General features: G+C 44.0%; 1 protein-coding gene and 1 long non-coding RNA gene across 3 annotated transcripts in view; one reads left to right on the top strand and one right to left on the bottom strand.

Moving 5' to 3' along the window:
* The window catches only part of LOC110568641 (uncharacterized), a 150390-nt gene extending 130059 nt beyond the window's left edge, over nucleotides 1-20331 (top strand). The window contains exons 3-5 of the long non-coding RNA XR_002478881.2: nucleotides 17156-17237; nucleotides 19590-19685; nucleotides 20216-20331. This is a non-coding gene — a long non-coding RNA (uncharacterized LOC110568641). The remainder of the gene's footprint in view (nucleotides 1-17155; nucleotides 17238-19589; nucleotides 19686-20215) is intronic.
* The window catches only part of ZFHX3 (zinc finger homeobox 3), a 277099-nt gene continuing 262746 nt past the window's right edge, over nucleotides 10130-24482 (bottom strand). For both annotated transcript variants that reach the window (XM_021672553.2, XM_012437463.3), the window contains 2 exons: nucleotides 18039-23471; nucleotides 10130-14165 (listed from right to left, as the gene is read on the bottom strand). In XM_021672553.2, the coding sequence (XP_021528228.2) occupies nucleotides 12499-14165; nucleotides 18039-23471 (7100 nt within the window). In that variant the 3' untranslated portion in view covers nucleotides 10130-12498. The remainder of the gene's footprint in view (nucleotides 14166-18038; nucleotides 23472-24482) is intronic.

The following is a 24482-nucleotide window of genomic DNA, read 5'->3' as shown; positions in this document are numbered from 1 at the left end:
GAATTTTAGGAGGAACAGATAGGTTGGGATAACTTTTTTAGCTTCATGGCTCCAGTGGTTCTCCTAGCTTTATATTGTTTTCATGAAGCATTCAAGAACATGGCTTCTTTCTCTGAGGACTCTTGGTCTCTTCCCCTCCCTTTGTTTTATCTTCAGTCCCTCATGCCCCTGTCTTGCTCAATTTGAATTCTCTTGCCTATAGTTTCTTCTTACTGTGGACTTTTGTCCTAAAAGGGAACTTCAATTTCATCCCTTTCGGATCTTACCAGAGATCCCTTGCCTTACTCTCAGCCCCCATCAGCACAATTGGAGTATTAAAAACTCTTGTAGCTTTTCAGATTATGTGGCTCCACTAAATGGAGCTCTGGAAGCCTGCATCTCTCTTTTTTGTACTCAATTTCTTTCTATTGCATTTAAACATGATGTGGAGATTTTATTGGTGTGAGATTTTACAGATAGGAAAATCATAAAAATTTTTCATGTGGCTGAGTATAGTAACCTCAGCACTTTGGGAGGCCAAGGCAGGAGGGTTTCCTGAGGCCAGGAGTTTGAGACCAGCCTGGGCAACATTGTGACACCATGTCTCTATTAAAAAAAAAAAAAATTCCATGTATCTTTTCTTTCCCGTAACTATCCACCAGCTAGTAAAGACTGAAGGCATATTTCAGCCTTCATAATTATCTAACTCTCTCTTAGGGTTATATTCCAGTATTTTTTCTAGGTTTAGGGTGAGGCCTAGCTTTCAAATATTCTACAAACATTTCCATTTTTATTAGAAAAACATAACCATGTAACTCCTTTCAAATAGTGTTTAACACCACCCTTCATCTTGAGGACAGATATAAAGGATTTTGTCTGGTACTTACAAATACCTAGACTGGTTTTTATTGTAATCATTTTTTCCCTTAAAAATAAAATGTTTACCTAGCATAGTTTTTAATCTGTCCAATGTAATTTTTAAATTGGTTTCTATTCTCCATTACTCCTCTAGCTATTGAAAAATGTCCTTCTCCTTCTACTTTACAGAGGGTTTGGGGACTGAAAATATTTTTAACCATTCCATACTAATTTTGTATAATTTCATATATATCCACTCATTCACTTAAGACTTTTCCCCAGCCGGGTACAGTGGCTCACATCTGTAATCCCAGCACTTTGGGAGGCCGAGGTGGGTGGATCACCTGAGGTCGGGAGTTCGAGACCAGCCTGACCAACATAGAGAAACCCTGTCTCTACTAAAAATACGAAAAATTAGCCAGGCATGGTGGTGCATGCCTGTAATACCAGCTACTTGGGAGGCTGAGGCAGGAGAATCACTTGAACCCAGGAGGCAGAGGTTGCAGTGAGCTGAGATCATGCCATTGCACTCCAGCCTGGACAAGAGAGAAACTCTGTCTCAAAAAAAAAAAAAACTTTTCCCCCCTTAGAAAGCATAAAGATGAGGATGAATACCCGTTTATTTCATTTATTCTTTAAATAATTTACTCAGTCACATGAACATTCAGTATAAACACAGGTTGTCAGGCTACCTCAGTATAAGACACATACGTGAATCACTGCCAAACAAGATATTTCATGTGCTACTGTAAGGGGTCAGAAAAGGGATTGGGCAGATATGATGAGAGTAAATGTCATGGAATAAATGGTATTAGATAACCTTGTAAAGGCAGAGGGAAAAGTACAGGGCGTGTTTGGAAGGTAGGCTGGTTTTGGTGGAACAGATTATCCACAGATAAGTATAGTGAGAAAGGTAGGCTGGAACAAATACTGAGTTATGAAAGCAGGTAATCAGTTAACACTTTAAGAATTTCACTTATCATGGACGTATTATATGCCCAATTTAAGTGAGAACTAAGTTTTTCAAAATAAATAAACATACAGAAGACATTATTTAGGTTTAGCCAAAATGACTAGCGTCTGTCTGCTAGGGTCTAACTTTTCTCATTGCCTTGTATTACTCAGTGCAGTGAATTCACATCCCAGTGAGAGCCATACTTTCATATCAGTGGATTTCTTTGAACCACATTTGCTTAGCCTATAAAATTATCTGTGTGAAGGAAGACACTGAAGTGTTTAAAAAAAAATGGCTAGAATAATGTTGTGAATAGTGATAACCCTTGTAGTTAAGGTGGAAGAGCTAACATATTGTTTTAGGGTCAGTCATACATCTGTTCCCTCATATTTCTGGGCTGGCTTACAACTTCAAAACCTAAGAAATGGTTTACCCACTCTGTGTGGTATTATGGCAAAGCAAAAAAGGTGGCTAGAAGAATTCATGTGTTTGGCTACCTTTCTTCCATCTCTGATCATTGTAAGCAAAAGGATGAATTAGTTAAAACCTTAATCTTAAGAGGTTAGTCAGTACCCTATGTCCAGAGAAATCTGCTGGGGACGTCAGGTTCCTGTGTTAGTTCAAACCTTTTGGAAAATTTCATAAGTGTTGGCAGCACTTTGGAAAGGTATGCAGGACTCTTACCACATATATCTAAAAAATAAATTTGACTTCAGCTTCTAGCAGAGATGGAATAATAGAGACCAGATGTACCCTCCCAGCTGAAACAACAAAAAATACAGGACAAAATATATAAAAGAATGGTTTTCAAGGTACTAGACATCACACAGTGAAAGACAGTGATCTTAGAGGGAAGAGAAACAAAGAAGGTGAGCCCTATCATTATCCCACCTTATTGCCTTGAGAGAGTTTCCAGGCAACAGTACAGGGTGACGAACCTGAGTGAAGCCCAGCATACTCCCTGAGTTGAAGAGATAAAGCTGAGTCTAGGGAGACCAAAGCAGCTAGAATCTTTAGGACAAAGTGCCACAGGAGAGAGAAAAAACTCTGGAGATCATCACGGGGTCCCTCATAAGTACAGAAAAGTGCCGATTACTTTTGGCCCTGGAAAGAACCAGCCGAAAGCATAAAAGAGAACAGTACTTGATACTTATACAAGATGGGGAACAGTTCATGGGACGTTTGAGTAGAGAATCAGCACAGTCATATTCTTCAGTAATGGCAAATAACCTAGACTAAATAGTGCTCTGGTCCTGCCTGAAAGAAAAACAAGACCCGAAGGGATCACACTGTTTCCAAATAACTTAAGTCCATCCCAGAACAAAGTTTAAGGAAATTTACAGGAATACAAAAATATCTAGGACCCAACAAGGTAAAATTTACAATGTTTAGTAGCCAATCAGGGATTGCCAGGCATACAAACAGACAGAAAACAATAGCTTTAATAAAACTAATCAACTGAAACTGATTCAGAACTTACACACAGATGTTAGAATTAGCAGAGGATGATAGTAAACAACTATTGTAACTTTTTCATATGTTCAGAATTTAAGGAGAGACGTGGAAGATATTTAAAAGACCCAAATTAAATTTCTAAAGATAAAAACTTTATTATCTGAGATGAACAGATACACTAGATGCGATTAATGGCAGATTAGAAGAAAATATTAGTGGACTTGAAGACATAGCATTGGAAATGATCCAAAAAGAAACACACAGAGAAAAGTGTAAGCAAACAATAAGCCAAACAAACAAATGAAAAACTCAGAGCATCAGTAAGTGATGGGTTACCTCAAGTCGACTAATAACTATATAATTGGCATCCCTGTGGGGCCAGGGCTAGGGGTGATGGTGGCAGGGGAAGTGAAGGGAGAAGGGGCAGACAAAATGTATTTGAAGAAATAATGGCTGAAAAATTCCCAATTTTGATGAAAAGTAATTCCCCACAGATCCAAGAACCCAACAAACCATAGGCACAAGAAACATGAATTTAAAAAACTACACCAAAACATATCATAATGAAATTGTGATGTGATAAAACTAGTGATAAAGAGAAAAAATACATTAAAAATAAGGATGACAGCAGATTTGTTATTGGAAACCATGCAAATGAGGCACCAGTGGAGCACTACCTTTAAAGTACTCAAAGATAAAAAAATAAGCTGAATACAAATCACACTTTGATAACTGTTCAAGCAGTGTCAACCCTATAACCATGTAATAAATACACTGTATGATGATGTCCTATCTACAGGCAGTATAACAAAGCTAGATTTATGGGTTGTTATCCTCAGATAGAAGGAAAAATCACCCACCAGTCATCCTCAAGTAAAGAGGCCTTTACTAGCCCTCTGATACCAATATCGGCAACTTTATTTCTAAGGCCATCAGTTTCTGATTAAAAATAGACTAAGTTCACACATAGGGCAATAGCCTCCTAAAGCCTGTATCCTAAAGCCTGATGAGCTCTTACATGCAGATGCTACCATAGAAACACTGTAATTAAGTCGTTTCTCTGTGCTGATTTAGTTTTTACCCATTGTTTCCCATGCATCTTTTAAATACTTATTTTGCAGCTTATTCCAGTGATAGTATTTTAAAAACCTCTTCCTGGGTCTAGGGGTGAAGACATCCTCTTGCTGCATTCTTTTGCATATATTCCCCTTTCAGTTTTGTTTCACCTACAATTCTTTCATACGGAGTCTCATTTCAGATGGTACACCTCTCAACTTGTACATCTGAACCACTTCAAATCAGGCAGATGGCAAACTGTCACAACTTACTCTGTTTTCCCTAGTCTGTAACCCCATACATCTAAGTGGCTCATCTTCCAAGGCATGGTGAACCAGACATATATCTAGTCTTGGAAACAAAAGCAAACTACAAGCCATCTTTTCCTCGTGTCCAAATTAATTACTACATGGTGGGCATTGAAATACTATAATCCAAACTCCTATACCATACTCCTGTACAGCTTGTGAGCAGAAACCTCCTAAAGGATCTCTGCACCCTCTGAGATATGTACAGACAGGAAAACATCAGAAAGAACTGTATGGCAGAGGCTTGATGGCACTTACCTTTACAGCTGCAGTTCCCAAACCTCTGTAAAGGCAACCAAAAGTTAGAAAGCAGCAGTTCCAAGGGGCCTACAGAAAGGGGACGTGGAGAGGTCGTAATGACTGATAGTAACAACAGATTTTTAGCAGTTAGTATGAAGCAGGCAGTGTCCTAAGCATTTTACATACATTAATTTATTTAAAAATTCCCAACAACCCTATAAAGCAGGTACTGTTACCCTCATTTCACAGTGAAAGTAAGTAACTAAAGGAAGGTCACCATGATGGAACCAGAATTTGAACCCTATCAGTCTGCCTCTGGAGCCCATACTCTCACTCTTCCGTAGTCTCTCAAGAAATAGTGTGATGAGGAAGGGGACTGGTTAAAGGCCAAATACCTGATTAGTGCCTTCTCCCCTCACTCATTACCTCACTATCCTGGATACTGGGGATAAATGCCACTCACTTTGTCTACCTTACAGATCATCTGAGAAGCAAGAAGTATATAATTTTACAAAATATTTTTACAAATGTTAGGCAAACATAAAGCATACACAGGAATTAAAAGAGCAGCAGTGTGTGAGGGGGCTTACAAGAGTAGTGTATTAAGTAGGAAGACAAGGAAGAATGATGTTTAAAAAAGGCTGTGAACGTTGTAGAGGTAGAGAATAGCTGCCAGTGCCTTTCTCCAAGGTTACTATTAGTTGTTTCTCGGTACTCACTTCTCAGGCCAAGGGATCTTGGCCCAAAAGTAAAACAGTTCATCTGAGAGTTTTCATTCCCATGTTAATAAAGGATTGAAAAGTTGAATTAAATAGTCTTTTTGTTCATCTCTTATACTTAGAATAAGAAGTTAAGCAGTCATAAATAAAGGATCAAAAGCAAATTTATTTATGTTGCTTATAATTTAAAAACTCAAGAAGACAGATTCAGAGAAACCCTAGCTTACTGATTAGGACATCCTAAAAACAGATGCCTTTAGTTTTAAAAAAGAATGAAACAGGAAGGAGGGAAGGAAAATACCCGCCTTCATCATGACGTAAAGAATGGAAAACTGTCTCTACCTTAATGATTCTGAGAGCACTAATTTCTTTGCAAGTTTTTCCAGAGCCTTGGCTGTTTCATCCCCAGTAGTAGTGTACAGAGGCTGAGTGAGCACATCTGTCCTGCTGTAATTAAGGCTGCAGAGCAGAGCAGATCAGCAGGTGCAAAATTCTCATCCTTCAACTTGACTCATAAACTACTTGTGCTCTTGTAACTTCAAGCCTAAACTTGTTAAAAGTAAGATTTGGAAGGTCATTAGTCTATAACAGGGGTTAGGCACTGCAGATGTTTCTTTAAAGCAAAATTAGAAACAGCTACCTAGCACATATTGGCCATTTTAAGATGTTGCTATTTTATTTTCCAAGGGAGAAAAAGCCATTAATTCATCCACATGAGGATGATATTGAAGCCAGACTGGAAGACTTCTTTTCCCTTAAAAAAAAAAAAAAAACAAAAAAACAGCCTTTGAGTAACAGAAAGAGCTTCAGGTCTCTTACCCAGCCCTTCTTTAATGTAATTTAGGTGCTCAGAGATTCTCTGATACAAAGGGCTCAACCATCAATAAAGTTTTGTCTTATTTTCTTGTTAGAAATTTATCTGTAGGAGAATTTGAATTGTAGGCACCTTCCTCCAAAGAGCTGAAGCAGCAAAACCTCTCTACAAAACTAGTTCCATTTAAAATGTTTCAATGCAATCCTGCCAGATCCTAAAATAATTATAGTTTAAAAAGGCAGACGTGGCTTTGGGTCTGAACAAGTTTTATCCTACTATGCCTTTTCACAGGGTGGGAAGACAGATCAGCAACATTAACTGGGTACCAAGAAAACATAGCAAGATAGAGGCCATCCATTTCTGCAGGAACTCCAAAAAGAAAGGTACAATGCCTGGGGAAAGATCCGATTTCATTAGGGACAGTGACACTACCTGTTTGGCATAGAGGTTCCAGCGCTGGCCAGGGAATCAGCTTTCCTCCCTGAGCACTAGTAATGCCTGTTATCAGTTGAATTCTTTGAAATTTTGAGTCAATAGGGTCACTACTTTTTGAATGCCTGTTATAGCAATTAAGAAAAATGGATGGCTGGGGCCAGGCACGATAGCTTATGCCTGCAATCCCAGCACTTTGGGAGGCCAAGGCAGGCGGATCACTTGAGGTCAGGGGATCAAGACCATCCTGGCCAACATAGTGAAACCCAGTCTCTATTAAAAATACAAAAATTAGCCTGGCATGGTGGCACGTGCCTGTAATCTCAGCTACTTAGGGGGCTGAAGCAGGAGAATCACTTGGATCCAGGAGACAGAGGTTGCAGTGAGCCAAGATTGCACCATTGCACTCCAGCCTGAGCTACAGAGCAAGACTCTGTCAAAAGAAAGGGGGAGTGGGTGGAGACAGAGGAGAGAGAGAGGAGAGAGAGGGGAGAGGGACAGGGAGGGGGGAGCGGGGGGGGAGAGAGAGAGAGAGAGAGAGAGGGAGAGGGAGAGGGAGAAAAGATGGATGGCTGTCTGAGCCAACAGAAGAGGATTTTGTAGCTCAACTCCTGAGGAAGAAAATATTCCTACTGACGGAGGGCAGATGTTGTAGACCTTGCAAGTACATAGCCAGTCTACAGTGCCATCCAGACCACCTGCTAAAGTTTTATAAATTATTTATTAGCTGTGGCTATATAAAGTATAGATGAATGGAGTACCTTCAGGCCTGATCTTGGAGATTCTCCTTATTAGTAACGTTCAGGCATTTGCTGTGGTAGGGGAGGGTTTCTGGTAAGAGTACCGAGTTGTCTCTTATATGTAGACATTACTGGTACTGGTGTTATACGGAATGGGCCTCTCTCAAATTCTGCTCTAACAGAAAGTCCTTTGCTAGGACAGGTAAGTGTAGTCAGTAATCCACTTAGTTCAACTTACCATTCATATCCTTCTGTCATAAACACTAGATCCAATTCCCATTTCAAAAAAGTTGAACCTACCTTTCTCCTGGCTATCAGTAAAATTCTTTTACCTGTAATTGTGTCAAGCATCTAAAACTTTCATGTAAACATTTGAATTAAAAATCTAGTTGGTATTAGGGCACTCTGGGGCCAAGTATTGTCCAAGATGTCAGGCTTACCCCTCCCAATAAAGTAGACAGCATCATGGCCCAGACTTCTGACATTCATGAGCCCCAGGAGATGGGATATACAAGTGTCTTTAGAAACACTAAAGAGCTTGTGTACATCGTTGTGTACATTGGGATAAGTACTCCCTGCACACACAACCTCAAGGTATTCATATTTATACTTCGCCAGCCATCAGTCTCTCATGCACACACACATGCATATGCACAAATGTGGTAACAGAGACAGAACTTTTGCTCATATTTTTTTAATGTATCACAATGAGCAGGAAACATACTTGATGAAATATTTTCAAAGGAGTATATTCAATTACCATCTACAATCAACTTAACTATGACAACAAAGTTTTTGTGACAAATTTTTTTTTCAGTTTGAAAGTTCCATGTGGTTCTGTTTGTTAGTCTCCATGTATTTTGGTACAGTTCGAGATCAGCATTGTTACAGTAACAAAAAAGCTAACAAGACTACATTATAGAAAAACACCAAGAACATCATTTTTGGTTTCACTTGCTCTATTTTTTTTGTTTTTTGTTTTTTTTTTTTTCTTTTTGTACATTGCAAAGGCTGTTCATATACCTCTTCACCTCAGGGTCACGTTCATTTATGCTTTCTTTCCTACCCAAACTTGCCCCCCTCCCCCCTGAAGAAAGTAAACAAACAAACAAAAAACTAGTCAAAGCTTTGTTTCACAGTGGGCAGTATCTCAGCGCCAACAAATATCCAACTCAATTTATGCTTCTATTTTAAAATGTTTTAATTTATTATTTAAAAAAAATATATGTCCATGAACATCAAGTGCACTGGCTTGGGTCACTGCCTCTCTCTCCTGCAACTTCCTGCCATGCCTGATAAACTCAGGTTTAAACACATGCCGTCTGTTTTACTTTATTTTCAGTTGTGTAAAACTTTGGCCACATTCATCTCTTTACCTTTTAATTTAAAAAAATTCCTAGATGTATTAAACTTTTCCTTGTGTAGAGGTGTGGTTTTTAGAAGGATGGAGGAAAAATGGGTGATATAACTCCTGTTCTGTGGGTCAGTATGGGGCTATGACAGACTGGTGTCTAGCACCAAACCCACACTATAGGGAGAAAACCAAAAAACAAGTGTCAATGGAGGTGAATAACTAATTTAAAAAGCTAGTGGAAATATATCCTACCCAGCTACCTATGATGCAGCAGACAGGAATAAATTCCCCGAGTGAGATCAATCTAAACAGTTGAGCATTGTAGTGAACTCTTGCTTTGTGAATAGTACTGGTCATAACCACGGTGGCTGTCAGCCCACAAACATCTAACTCATGTTTGACTTCTAATGTTCACCATCACTGACTGCTTTGCTACTTCTGGGTTAGTGCTGAGAATTTTTCTTACTTTTTTGAATGAACATGTATGTGGGCGGTAGAGTTGTAGAGAAAAGCATTAAGGGTGCAACCCACTCCAGGCTGAAACAATCACATAACCCCTCTGAGAACACTGGGTGGGTGGAAGCGTGCTCAGCCAATCTATTCAACCACATTATTGTCGCCAAACACACCCACAGCTCAAGGCATGGTGTAACAAAACACTGACAGTCACTCTGCCTCACAGAGGGAGGATGGCATAGTAGCGCCCCCCCGCCAAAAAAAAAACCCCAAACCATCAGGGAGGGGCAGCAGAATTATAAAGAAAAGAACTTAAAGTTGAGAGGGGAGGTAAAGGGATAGAAATTGCACTATTACCAAGCAATATCAATCATTTTTAAAAACAACGTTTTCAGAAAAGACCTAGCAGAATTTGACAGGTAAAGCTAGTGTTAAATTGTTAACTGATATCACATAGAGAACCAAAAACAAAATTTTTTTTTTCTATATGGTACAGACACAGAGTAACATACAACAGTTAAATGGCAAAAAATATATATATATTTCATAGAGTTACAAACAAGATAAAATAATGGAAAACAAAAAACTGTACAACTTTAAAATTTAAAAATGTTCATCTCAAACACAGGGAGAAATATAAGATTTCTTGTTAAAAGGAAACAGCTTGTTAAAACAGTAAATGTTTTGTGTACTTGCTTTTGACACCGTATGCTACAACTGGATACTGGTATGAATAGTTAGATGGTATTTAGTATTTCTACTTAAAAAAAAAAAAACAATTAAAAAAGGAATTTGCACTGTGCATCAGCCTAGTTAGAAATATGTACAACATTTCAGGATCTATTATTTCATTAAACTAAAAACAAATTCATAAAAATAAAATAGTCCCGGCTAAAAAAGAAAAAAAGAAAAAAATCCATTTTCAGATCTTGGAATGCTCCAGTCTTTTGCAAAGTCGATGAGTGGCTTCAGCACTGGGGAAAGAAGCCCGAAAGGTGACCAATGGAACCTGCATTCACAGTCTTCAAAGTTCCCTTTTGAAACATAAGGAAGAAAATGAAGGGGAGAAGGATTTCACACTTTAGGGGCAAGGGGAGATGGTTTCTCTTGATGTTTGGCTATGAAAGTGAAACAGCAAAGCATCTATTTGTCTCCAAAATCTATTTGTTTTAGCAGCACAAAGTTTTCAAAGTTCAGACCGTTTATTTTTTTTTTTACATGAGAAAGGTTGTGTGTTGCGTTGTGTGTTACAGGAACATGGATATTAACATAAACAAGTGCCTCACATACAATTCCTTTTTTGCTTTCCGTACATTGCTATCTGCTGCTTTGTTGGCTGCGCTCTGGATCACTCGCCGCTCAGACTGCCTAACACAAGGACAAAACTTTGAAGTAAAAAATGTGCCTTTTGGTATATGGAATTGTCATTAACAGTTGCCCCTCTGCGTGCAGAAGAAGCACATAACAACCTGGGAATCTTTTGTTTTTCTCTTTCTTTTATTAAACTAAGTCTTGTTTGTTTAAATCAGAAACAAATTCTCAAGTAACAAGAACCCTTTCCCTTTTTTCTGCACCAGCAGTGAAAGGGTGTGTCTTTGGATTTTATTTAAAGCATGAAATTTCTTTTTCTGAGAGAGGAAAGAAAAAACAAACACAAAACCAAAAACCAAATCCCTAACCAAAAACTTTTTTAGAAAAAAGTACACAGCCAATTACACAAATGGAAACAAATGCTTTAGTATAGGAAAAGAATATTTGAAGCATCTACCAAACAAGGAGGAAAAGAAGGGGTACAAAGAAAAGCCAGAAGAAGGGTAAATAAAAAATAAATGCACAAGGCTAACAGACACAGGTAACTAGGATTATATGCCTTTAAAAAGTTTCAACTCCCCAACCAAAAATAATCTGTGAGGATCCTAATGACCCCTAGAATCCCTTGAAATTCTTTCTTTAGTTTTATAAAATAATTCTGCAGCTCCCTCTAAGAAATGAAGGCAGCTACCTTAAGTAGGAGATTATAGGATATGGGAGGTGGGACAAGGAAAGAGAAAGTGGAATTAAGGGACAAAGGGGAGAAAAGCTTAGGCGAATCAACGGATTGCAATCTATTTGCTAGGAATGAACAAGACAACATCAAATGAGGAGCTGTCAGCTGGACCATACAAAAAGCTAAATGTACACAAAAGGTTTTTTTTTTTTCCTTTTAAATCTACCATACTGCTTCAGTTCATTTCCAATGCAACAATCTACTCAACACCAAAAATGGTCATAGCTATCATAAATACAGAAAGTCAGTTTTTAAAACTTATTTTTTTAAGCTACAAGTCCTCAACACTCTGTGTATGTGGGTTTTTTTTTTTTTTCTGAAAGTGGGAGTGCTTAACTTTTCCCCTTGAAATTGGCTTCAGCAGAAAAGCTATCGTTAAAAATCCCCAGAAAGCTAAAGCAGTTCACATTGTTTTTCTCGAATACTTTCTGCCCGTTTTTAAATTAACAAAACAAAAAATCTTTTCTGGAACCAAAAAAAAAAAAAAACAAAAAATAAAATATATAAAACAATGATTCTGAAAACAGAACAAAGTGTGAGCGATTGACCTGAGAATAAAAAGACATTACATTTCTTTTTTTCTTTTAGCAAGCCATTGGTATCTGAATGCTAAGATAGCAAGAAATTTAAAACTGTAACAAGGTGGACTGCTTTCCCATACAGTGCATGCCGGGCTCCTCTGTGCTATCAGCGTGGGGCGTTTATTGAAAAGGGGCAAATATACAAGGGGTTTAAGCTCCAAAGACATTAGGGAGGCCCTGCGGACTTCTGTTTCCCAGACCAATAGTACCTTCAAAAGGACACAATGTAACAGGGTTAGGGCATTTTTTTTTTTTTAAATATTAAAAGAAAAAAAGACAATGTAAAATCACCGGCATAGATAGGTATATGGGAAAACAACCCACGCTTTTTCTTTTTTTTTCCTTTTTTTTTGTTGTTTTTTGTTTTTTTTTGTTGTTGTTGTTTTTTTTTTTTTTTTTTTTTGGTTAGAAGCTTTGGAATTGCAGTTTAGTCTATTTTTGAAATTGGTTTGTTATTAATTTTTGTATTTAAATTCATTTGTTTGTATTGTTCATCTTCAAAGCTTACAATCTGAAGGTGTCCGTTCCTACACTAGTCAGACCACTGTCCTTGGGGCAGCTGGGGTCTTTGGGACCCTCCACCGGGCTCGCCGGTCCGTCGGACTTTTGGCTGAGATCCGTGTCAGACTCCTCCGAATAGTCGTCTGTTGGCATCGAGGGCTGAACCCCTGAGGTGCTGCATGAACTTGAGGTAACCGTTGAAGATGAGGAGAGAGGAGGAAAAGGAGGCTTCGCTGCCGAAGCCCGGGAGACCACTTGCGGCCAAGACTTCCTGGAGGCGTGGGGGGAAGCGGAGGAGGGGGCGGCGGCCGACGGGGGAGGGGGGCTGTCGTTTGAGTGAGCGGCAGACTGCGAGGTAGATGCGGTGCTAGGATCGGGGAAGCAGGCAGAGTGAGGTAATAAACTAGGGTGCTCTTTGGCGTTTCTTGCTGCTCTCGTGATTGTTCTGTGTTTGTGCAAGGCCGACTCGAGATGTTGACTCAGAGCTTCCTCCCCACAAAGCGCGCTCTCGCACGCCAGGCAGTGGTACGAGCCGCCGCCGCCGCCGCCGCCACCACCACCACCGCCGCCGCCACTGCCGCCGCCGCCGGTGGGGACGTGAAGCACCATCTCTTGCAGGTTCACCACAGACTGGCCGAAGAAGCAGAGGGACTTCAGGTGGCTCCTCGCCGCCTCCTCGTCGCCGAAGCCCGCCTGGCACTTGCGGCAGACCAACTTGTACTGCACCTTTGGAACAATGAAGGGGTCGTAGAGGGAGTCCGCACTTTTGCTTTCTGCTTCTGGCTCTTCAGGGGGTTTCGGCAGGAGGGGGGACACCTCACGGGGGGCGTTTTTCTGTTCTTCTGGTTTGGGGGATTCTTTGGCAGGGTCTTTGTCTGGGGAAGCAGCCCCAGGGGGGACTGGGGTTTGACTTGCTTTGGGCTGCTGCTGCTGCACTTTCTGCTGCTGCTGCTGTAGTTGCCGCTGCTGCTGCTGCTGAATTGCCTCCTGCAGACTCTGCTGGTATTGCTGGTACTGCTGCAGTAGGGAGCCCGGGGACAGCCCCATCAGGGCCTGCGATAGTGCAGGGCTGTAAGGGAACAGGCCTTCCATGCCATACATAGGCTGCAGGTACCCGCTCTGCAGGGCGCCAGGGATCTGGGGAGCATAATAAGGAGAAAAGCCCGGTACAAAGTAAGGAAGGAACTGGCTTGTGAGCAACGCTGTGGGGTCCGAAGTCAAGGCTGCCTGCAGGGCCTGCAGCTGTGCAGGGTCCACCGCATACTCCATGGTGGGCAGAGGGGCTGAGATCGTGGCTGCAGCTGCCGTGGGGGCCTCTCCTTTCTCCTTCTTGGGGACAGGCAGGGGTTCCCCTTTCCCTTTGTGTGCCTTTTCCTTCTCCTTTACTTTCTCACTGTCTTTGTCCTTGCGTTGCTGCTGCTGTTGCTGTGGGAGCTGTGGTGTGGGTGGCGGCTGGGCTGCTGGGGGCAGGGGAGGCTGTTGCACCTGTGGCTGCTGCTGCTGGGGTTGAGGGGGTTGCTGAGGGGCCATCGCCATGGTGGCTTGTGCTGGGGTTGGGGAGCTCAGCGACGCTGAGGACGGTTTATTTGGTAATCCAGATGTGGGGAGGCCAGGGGAAGGAACAGTTGTGCTGGGCAGACCCATCAAGTTCGGCTTAGGAGACGTTAAAGCTGAAAGGAATGGAGATAGAAAGAGAAATCACCAGTCAGTCTGGGCAGCGGTAGGGCTGAAGCTCAAGACATTTTACCAGTGTCACTGGCACACAGTCTTGAGATGTCAAGGCTTGAAGACTTCTTTCAAAACCAACGTTTTCAACAGAAGTATCCCATCAGGCTCAGGGCTGGACAGCCTGTATTCTAATGAGGACTCAGTCCTGGGTCAGCTACCATACTCCCCCTTCCAGCCAATCTACTTCCAGCACCTTCCTGCTCGATGTGCCACACCCACTAGTTCACATTTTCTCTGCCAAGCACTCCCACCTACCATTCACTCTACCCAATTGCAATTAGTCTGGAGGCCCCAAAGCTAGCTGTTTCTAGCTGGGGCCCATTTGCACCAAAGGCCTTTACCAAAGCATCACAGAAAGAGTATGGCCATGAGGCCTGGAGAAGTTACCTGGAGGAGAGAGGCAACGTGAGAAGAGAGAAGAGAACAAAGGCAAGAAAGCTAGCAAGGGCCCAAGGCCACATGAACAAGCAAAACAGGCTTTACATGTTTTCCTCCTCTCTGACCTCTGTTTCGGCAGCTGACTGGATGCTTTGGGAGGGTAGAGAGAAGAGGTGAATGGGAAAGTATGAAGGAAAGGCCTCGAAAGAAGTAAGAGTCCATTCAGGGAAAACTGCTCCAGTGCGTTGGCCCAGCTGATCTGCTTCAACAAGTCTACTGAACAGTGTAACCATCTAGGCATAGGATTCTGGAGACTACTGGAGAAATGACCACCTTCTCTTCCTACCTGTTTGAATGATACACAGGAGGGCCAATAGAACTGTAGATTGTTGAGAAATCACCACAGGAAAAGGAGAAAAGCCATGTCACAAACAGAATAGCCTAAGGTACTGACACCAATTTCCAACACATCACAACCTACTTGAAGCACCACTGTCTATGGATAGCAAAGGTCTCTAACCATGTCACCAGGCCCTCATGGACTAGGCCCCATCCTTTATGATACTTGCCCCTAATCTACCACCACTCCCTGCAACACCTTCACTGACCCTAGAGCCTAATACCCTCCCCTGACCCATAGTTATCTCCTGGTTTAAGTCTTCAGTTCCAAGGTAATGGAAGAGGGTGTTGCTATGGATGGTACTCCAAGCTTCAGGTATGTTGAGACTAGCAAGACAGCAGGGAAAGGCAGCATGAGGAGTGGGGTGCAGAGTGTGCTGGATGATGAAAGCTGAGAAAAAGGATCCCACAGATAACACCTCTGTATTCACCACATCCAAGAAACTAGATGGCATATACATCTCTTCAGAGGACACCAAAATGCAAAATCAAAACAGTCCTAAAGCCCTTCAGTATTTCATCTGGACCACCTTCTGCCAGAAAGCTGGAGAAGGAGTTCCGTAACATAACCCTGAGAAAAAAACGCTCTGAAACCCAGATCTGGGGGAAGACTGCTGATTTCTGGCTATCGAGGCACAGTGTTCACTATTAAAACCCTCATATTTCAGATGAAAAGAACAAGACTGCTTCAAGTTGCCAATCCGACAAATCTCCATTAATACTGGATAGCCAAGGAGGAAGATTCCTTCAGCATCACATCATCCAGTGTCCTCAGTGCACATAAGACACCAGAGAAGATAGGCGTGACTCTACTCCAGAAAGCTTAGTAAAAACTTGATTAAACTGGCACAAACGAGACAGAGTAGATTATGAGTGCTAAACTTGGGACATGGCTCTGTCTCCACTAGGCAGTGGGCCTACTCTTAAGTTTTAGGTTTGAGGCCAGAACGAAAAGATCAGTGGGGCAAGGAAGGAATATCTAGAGATTTCCCCATCCCCATGGCTTCAGGCTTTTAGGAGAAAGATTCAGGTCAGAAAGCCTTAAACTGTGTACCTTCAACTGATGGTCTATATAAGAGGTTCAAATTTTAAGAAATGTTTACGAATCTCTACTATTTGCCAAGCCCTGCCCTAGCCATCCTACAGTAGCTCAACACACTCACAATTCTGTGACCTCCTTGTTCCCCCAAGACTTACTCATACAACTCTGGAGTCACACAGACCCTGTGGGATCATAGTAACACACATCAGATGTGTGACCCTGGGCCCATCAGTTGAACTCTTGGAACCTCAGCTTTCCACAACAGATGGTTACAAGAATTAAATGAAAGACCATATTCATAGAAAAAGCTTACCATTGGGCCTGACCTATAATAGATGCTTAATACATACAAGTTCACTCCTTCCCTCCCATTCCAGATCCAGTGCTCTTGAGAACAATGTTACAGTCAGGTGATAACTGGGGCAGTCTGGCTGCCCTGAATAAATAAGAGCATATCTTTCTAGCTTGAGTCCACTCTAAGTGGTCAGAACCTGAGTAACACTAAACATATACCTGTTGACTGACTGGCTCATATTGGTGTTGTGGAAGGAGGGCATAGCACTGGGAGCCCGGAGGCCTGGGTGGGAGCTCTAGCTCCTACCCTAGCTTGTTGAATGGTCTTGACCTCTCTGGGCCTCAGTTTTCTCATCTGTAAAACAAGGGGAATAAATCAGACATTCTGATTCTACTTTTTTCACATTACTGTGATGTGTCAAACCTTCCCAAGCCCCTCTGCCAAGGTCCTGGGCTAGAGGGATAACTAAGTGCTTCGCTAGTTTCTGTAGTTTTTTTCCTGGCTTATGTCTAGCTGGTTTTCTGTGACTTGTCAACACAGATAAGCAACAACTTTTGTCTTAATTGAGTAAGAAACGGGGACCAGGAATGCAGTAGGCTCATGTTTGGTAAGATACCACCCAAAGTGTAAAATGTGGAACTAATTCAACCAGAAAGTATAACTGCTGTGGGAAACAGTAGAGCTGCTTTAACCCCTGGTAACAGGGACACATTTTGAAGGCAAGGTGGCTTTTGGAGCGGTTCTCCTTTGGTGAACGGGAAGTAATCAATTCAGGCCATTGTGGGGGGAATTTGCTGACTTGTGTCTAATCCTTGCAGGACCTTGGAGGTGAAGGTCCAATTTAGCAAAGATGGCTGGATCCAGAGAAGATGTGAGGACAGAGAAGGAGAAACAAGAGAGGTATGTAGGAAAAACTGCAAAACTCCTTATTAAATGAGGCTATAAGAGCACCAAGTATGTATGATTTTGAATGATCAGGAGCAAGGAAACAGAAATGGGCAAAAGGAAAAAAAAAGAGGTGACTGAGGACCTCTGAAATATGCATCAGTACTTTAACAGAACCACGTTCCCCAATACAAGATTCCTGGTCAATGCATTCAAGTAAAAAGGTTGTCTTGTTAGGAACTAACAGCCACTATTGTTCTGGCTGGAAGAGAAAACTCAACAGTAAGGATCCACCACATGAAAGCTTCTTTCTGATAGCAGTTCTTCAGCCACAGTAGCTCTCTCGAGAAGGCAGGGACCCTAGGTGAGGGCAAAGAGTTGATTTAAATGCTCTTAGACCAGTTTTCTTAGGGCATAATCTAGAATTAGCTACGACTAATTCAGGTGTCTTATATTTACAACAAATATCCAGACAGGATCAGCATTTCCACAAGGACTGAATGAAAGGGTCTATAATGGAAATTTGTTTCTTCAAATATTTCTGAAATAAGTATACCAGGACCTTCAAGCTTTTCCCTATTGTAGGGCGTAAGAGAGGTTTCAAAGGAGATTGTTCCAACCAGGAGGTCCCACCCCTGACACACCAGCAGTAGGGAGACTTAACAGGAGCAAACTCAAGTCTTGTTGCTTTTAGAGAACTAGAAAGAGAAGTTTCCCATCTGCCCAGCACTCAGAGGGTCTGGGTGGTAGCCACATAACAGAATGCTGAATGGGCAGCTATTCAGCCCTGAAACAATCCCCTGGAGCAGAACCCACCTGTGTTGGATGGAGTAAAGCCTGGCAAGGAGGGGCTGTTGAGGCCCGGGAGCAACACGGGAGGAATGCCCTGGAGCGCTGGATATGCAGTAGGAAGGTTAAGGGCCTGAAGAGGGGTGTTGTCAAACATCCCTTGCTGCTGGGCTGCCAGTCCAAGGACCTCATTGGCCTTTTTAATCCGGTCTAACTCTTGTTGAGCCATCAACTGACGTACGGTGGCTGGGTCAAAGTATTCTTTCTCCTTGTCTAACTGGCTTCCAATGGTGTCTTTAACTTTGGAGATATGCTGTTGGGAAAAGATATGGTCACGTACAGACAGCCGAGCGCTGTACTTGATGCCACACAAAGTGCACTCTGTTTTGGGTCCCTCGTAACTCGTTTGGTTTATACCAAAATGCTTGGCCATGCTTAACTTGGACTTCTTTTCTTTTGCCCGGGCATTCTGGAACCAGACCTGAACAACTCTCTTTGGCAGTCCAATGTCATTGCCCAGGACCTCACACTCTAGCATAGTGGGTGTCCTGTAGTCATTAAAGCATGACTTGAGGACCTTCAGCTGCAGATTGGTCATTTGAGTGCGAAAACGTTTCTGCCCAGGCCGATCCCCGCTGTCACCAGATTTGCCTGCAGATCCACTAGCGCCAGGACTTGGGGAGCAGGGGTCTGCAAGGCTTGAGGTTTCACTGTAGTCCACTGTACCTTCATTGTCATATTCCTTGCTATAAAAGCTTGGGGCAGGGCTGACCAGACCAGATGACAACCGATCTTCATACTCAGACATTGCCATCATGGCTGCTTTGGTCAACCCTTCATTGGGTGCAGAAGAAGATTTGGTTTCAGTTACTATTCCCGTTGCACTGTCATTATCTGCATTGCCTTCGTCTCCAGTTGTGGTATCTGTGATTGCTGTGTTGACAGAGGAACAGTCATCGTTGTCCAGCTTAGTTTGGTCAAAGTTTAGATTAACTGAGGACATGGAGGGGCTTTCAAAGTCTTCAATCCCTTCCACCTTAATGGAGGAAGGGCTAAGAAGAGTTCTCGGTGACAACTCCATGGTTTTACTTACGGGTGAGAGGGGGACACCCTGACCATCAGTACTGCTTGGGGGTAGGTGGGAAAAGCTAGTTCCATCAAAAATATCTCCTTTCATCTGGAGTCCCCCATCACAGTCTAAAAGCATCGCAGACAGCGTTAGGTTGTAGCCAGCTCTCTTGGCTTCATGCCAGTGACGGGACCGGATGTGAGCCTCGAGAGCAGTCTTGGCTTTGAAGAGCGCTCTGCAAAAAGGGCATCTCCTGTGGGCCTGAGCTGGGCCCACAGCCCGGAACTGTCCTTTCCTTTCCCGAGCTCTGGTGTTCTGAAACCAGACTTGCACCACACGTTTCTTCAAGCCCACCTCGTGCGCAATATGATCCAACATCTTTCGAGTTGGATTGGAGTCCAGTAGATACTTCTGGTAGAGAATTTCTAGTTGTTCTGGTGTGATGGTTGTTCTCAAACGCTTGTCTCTCTGAGGCTCTTCTCCTCCTGTCCCACTGTCATTTTCTCCAGGGCTTGCACTGGCCTTTTCCTCCAGCTTCCTCTTGAGAGTGTTCATCGTGGAGGTTGGAGTTGAAGGAGAAGTGGCAGAGCTTGCCGGAATCTGAGGTATGGCCCCAGAGAGCAGCTGGCTGGCCAGGAGTGGGTTATTGGGATCAAAAAGCATGAAAGGCATATCCAGTGACCTGTCCAAAAACTGGGGGTGGATGAACTGGTTCTGTGCACTCAGGAAGTGGAGCTGCTGATGCTCCTGCCAGTGCTCAAATGATGGAAATGCCAACTTACACTGGTCACACTGGTAAGGGATTAGCTGAGGAGGTAGGTTTGCCAGCTGCTGAGGAGTTGATGTGTGGAGGGGCTTGAGGGGCAGGTGGGAGAGCTGGGAAGGGCTGGGACTCGACTGGGGTAAGGGGCACTGCGGAGGAGGTGCTTGTGGAGGAGGCTGTGGCAGCGAAGGCAGGGACGCCAGCTGGGCAAGCTTCTGCTGTGGGGTATTGGTCTTCTGCTGCTCGGGCTGCTCTTGCTGCTGCAGCTCTGGCTTTGGTTGTCCTTGCTTTTCTTGGGTTTGGTTTGGCTGGGCACTGGGAGCTTCCACCAGCTTTGGTTTCTCATCGCTTGCCTCTGTTTTTGAATTGAAGGTGGCCAGGTCCTCAGCCTCTACTGTAAGCTGCAAGAAAGCGGAGGAAGCTGTATTATTGGCCGATGGTGCTGGGGCGCTGTAAGCCTGTGAGGGCATCGGGGTGCTGCAGGAGGAGCTGGTAGGTGTCAGGATTTCCATGGCATCCATGGAATCCTCATTTTGGCTGTCATCCTGCCCCTCCTCATCCTCATCCTTGTAACACAGCTTCTTCTGGTGTTTGATGAGATCAAAGATGCGCTGAAACACCAGGCTACATTTTTTGCACTGGTAGTTCAAGTTGCTTGTTCGAATATATCTGTCATTTGTAAGCTCACGCCGCTCTCCATCTTTGCCCTCTCCCTGATTCTCGTAATTCTTCCTGGCCTTCTGTCGGGCATTCTGAAACCACACCACTATGACTCGGGTTGGAAGGTTCAGTAAATTAGAGAGTTGCTCAAATTCATCATCCTTTGGGTAAGCATTGGCGTCAAAGAAGTCCTGTAAGACCCTCAGCTGGTAGTCCGTAAACCTTGTTCTTGAAGACCTCTTGCTTCCCCAGTACTCCTGCTTCGGAGGTTCCGGCGAAGGGGGCCGGGAGTCAATCTTGAGCTCCTCCAGGCTGGTGATAGGAGGATTACTGAAGTTGTAAGGGGAGTCCTTGTTACGCTGCCTCTCTTTGAAGAGAGTGTTCCTGAACCAGTGCTTGATCACTTTCTGGGGCAACCCAGACTTGTCTGCCATCTCTTTGATTTGCTCTTCACTGGGGGAGTTGTTAATGTCAAAATATTGCCGCAAGACTCGGAGCTGATCATCCGTGATCCTGGTGCGAGGCCTCTTGTTCTGCTGCTGTAGCAGGGTTGGATTGAGCTGATGCTGGTACAGCTGGGCCAGGTCCGCAGGCAGAGGCTCCACAGGTCCCAGCTGCGGGGGCAGCTGAGCTGGCAAGGTCTGCAGCGGCATCGTCTGCATCATCAGTGGTGAGAAGATGGGCAGCTCCATGGGCATGGAGAGCTGGGTGAGTGGCACAGATGGCTGGGCCGGTGCAATCGTAGGTGAGGTAATGGGCGGGGCTGATGCAGGGATCGCTGGCGTGGACGCTGGCTGAGGTGGCGCTGCCGGAAGTGGGGGTGGAGGGGGCGGAGGGGGAGGTGGTGGTGGCTCTGGGGTCTGGGGCCTCAGTGGGTACAGTTTATCGTAGTGGTCTCTGTACTGTTTGGCAAACCTCTCGAGCTGTTTGAAGGGAAAGTAATTCTGATGAACGTGCTCTTGATGACTCTTTAAAATCAAGATGTTGGAAAACAACTTGCCACAGGAGTCACACTCGAGCTTTTCCAGGTTCTCTCCCTGCTCAGTCTTCCCGTTCTTTTTCTGCACCTTCTGCTTGTTCTCATTATACTGAATGACCAACTCAAAGCCAAAGTTCTCCAGCAGGGCCTTGGTGGCGTTCCCTCTGGCATCTGAAGCAATGCGTGGAGGGAGCATGGAAGGCTCAGAACTACCCCCTGGTGCCAACTCTTTCTTCTCTTTGGCCTTCAAGGCATCTGGCTGTGTTTCCTTCGGACCGGTGTTGCTCTCCCCCGCCTCGGCACCATCCCTCTCTCTCTGGCTTTCTTTTTCCTTTTCTTTGATGACCAATTTGTTCTTCTTTTCTGGGTGCTGGCTTGGCTGAAGGAGGGTGGAGTGACTCTGGGCTAGAGAGAGTTGGTTCTGCTGCTGCTGTAAGATCTGCTGGTGGCTCTGCTGTGGGACCTGAACCTGAGCCTTCAGATCTTCCAGCAGGCCTGGGCCCGTTCCCGTCAGCGTCAGTGCCCCACTGGTCACTGGCAAGCTCACCTCAGGGTTGAGCTGGAACTCAGCACTGGGGATGTAGAAAGGGAAGAGGAGGTGCTGCTGCTGCTGTAGCTGTAGCAGGGTCTCAGTGGTCATGGGGAAGTGAGGAAGGAGGGTGGGGTTAAACAGCTGAGACTGGATCAGGGCAGCCTGCTGCTGCAGCTCCTGCTGCAAGTGAGCTTGAACTTGGGCCTGGGCCAGGGTTTGTGCTTGTTGCTGCTGCTGCTGCTGCTGCTGTTGCTGCTGCCTGGATGCAATCATGTCTGCCAGTTTCTTCCGATTGGCCTCCTTGGGCTCTGAAGGGGAAGCAATGTTGGCACCGATAGGATTCCCCAGGGGTGGCATCCCTACACTCTCAGTGGGCACTTGGCTCAGTAAGTTGGAGCTTGGAGCGATGCCAGCACTGCTTGGATTGGAGGTGGTAAAGGTGTTACTGCCACTGGTGCTCACAGGACTTGGCGTGGAGGAGCTCAGGGAGATACTGCCACTGTTCCCAGTTCCGTTGCTACTGCCACTTGCAGCCTCCAGCTTGGCTGCCCGGGCCTTGGTTTGATGTAACACAGACCTCATGTGGATCTCCAAAGTGGAACTCTGGCTGTAGGCCACATTGCAAGTGTTACACTTAAAAGGTTTGTTGTCTGGGCTGCTGGTGGGTTCTGGCTGACCAGTTGCTGATTCTTGAAGGGCTCTCTTTAACTTATGCAGGTGGGAGACAGAATTGTAGTGTACTAGCAGGATATTCTTTTGAGTGAAAGATTCCTTGCAGACAGTACACTTGTAAGGGCGAGAAGGGTCTAGGAATTTTTCCATAGTAAAATTGGGACCTTTTCTGAAAGGCAGAGCTCTCTTTGGCTCTGAGCCCGAGTCTTCTTGTACTGACCCAGAGTCACTGCCCGTTGGACTCTGTTTATCTTCCAAGTCACTCTCTTCCTCCTTGTCTTCCTCAACAATTATGGTATGGTCCTCAGCCAGGGTGGGATCTCCCATTGCCAGCAGGTCCCCATTGGCCAGAAGGCCACCATAAAGCTGTTGGATGTCAGCCTCACTCAGCTCCAAGTGGCTTGTCTCGAGGTGCTTCTTCAGAGCCTGGAAAGTTCGGAAACTGCGCTGACAAAGACAGCACATGGTGGCAGCTCTGATCACATGGTACTGAGAATGGAGCTGCAACTTTTCAATGGTCTTGAAGGCCAGACTACACTGATTACAGCGGTACTTGTACACATGGCGATCTGACACTGGCAGCTGAGGCCTCTTGGCATGCACTTCATTGAAATGCGTCTGAAGGGCAGCAGAAGTTTTGAAAACCTGATTGCAACCCTTCTTCCAGCAGAGGAAGCCTGAGTCTTCTCTCACAGAGCCTGGGTCGGCAGGGGAGGGTTTCAGATCTCCACTTTGCTCTGTGCTCGCGGATTGCAAGATGTTCTTTCCCAGATCCTCTGAGGTTTCTGTGAAAAAAAAAAACATCAAACCCACAGATAAAGAAGGCTTTGTTTCAAGGATGGCATCCAGAGCGGTCTACCTAACCAGGCCTCATGAACACAGAATCTGATGATGAGGGAAGTGCCCAACCTGAATGACAGAATCTCCGTGGAGCGCCTCCTGCTTCCTTTTGTTCCCCCAATACAGCACATATTATAAACAGGGTGCACATGAACAGAGATGAATAAAAGGAAATAGAAAAAGTTTCAATGAATAATAGACCCATGTCATATCACAGATCTAACAGTCTTTTAAATAGTATTTAATTGCTTGACTCAATCCTCAATTTCTCAAGAATTGGTTTGAAGGTTACTGATCTTAGACTGGATTTCCCTTTTATGTTCATCTTTTATGTAATAAGAATTTAGCACAGTAGATCTGAAGTGTAGCATATGTGAATTAATGCTGTCCTAAGTTATGGGAAATTTTTTGTAAGAACTTAACGCTGTAATGTAAGAAATTTGGGGGCCAGGTGCAGTGGCTCACACCTGTAATACCAGCACTTTTTGGGAGGCCAAGGCAAGCAGTTATTGAGGTCAGGAGATCAAGATCATCCTGGCCAACATGGTGAACCCCCATCTCTACTAAAAACACACAAAAAAATAGCTGGGCGTGGTGGCGCATGCCTGTAGTCCCAGCTACTCAGGAGGCTGAGGCAGGAGAATTGCTTGAACCCAGGAGGCAGAGATTGCAGTGAGCCGAGATCACACCACTGCGCTACAACCTGGGCAACAGTGTGAGACGACGACAGTCTCAAAAAAAAAAAAAAGAAATTTGGGGATACATATTTTTAGGCATTTAATTTCTTGTGACTTCTGATTGCCATCTCTATTGTATAAACAATGAACAAGTGTTCAATCATTTAAAATATATTAATTTTTTTCCTACAATGAGATAATCATACCCATAAATAACCAGACCATTTATCAGGTCATTTGTCCATTTTTTAAGATGGAAAACTCACAAGAAAGAGAGGA

Source organism: Aotus nancymaae, unplaced genomic scaffold, assembly GCF_030222135.1.
Source record: "Aotus nancymaae isolate 86718 unplaced genomic scaffold, 86718_ANA_hifiasm-v0.15.2.pri h1tg000030l, whole genome shotgun sequence".
Lineage (NCBI taxonomy): Eukaryota > Metazoa > Chordata > Mammalia > Primates > Aotidae > Aotus > Aotus nancymaae.
The sequence above is the reverse complement of the archived record's forward strand: the minus strand, read 5'-3'. Positions and strand labels throughout refer to the sequence as shown.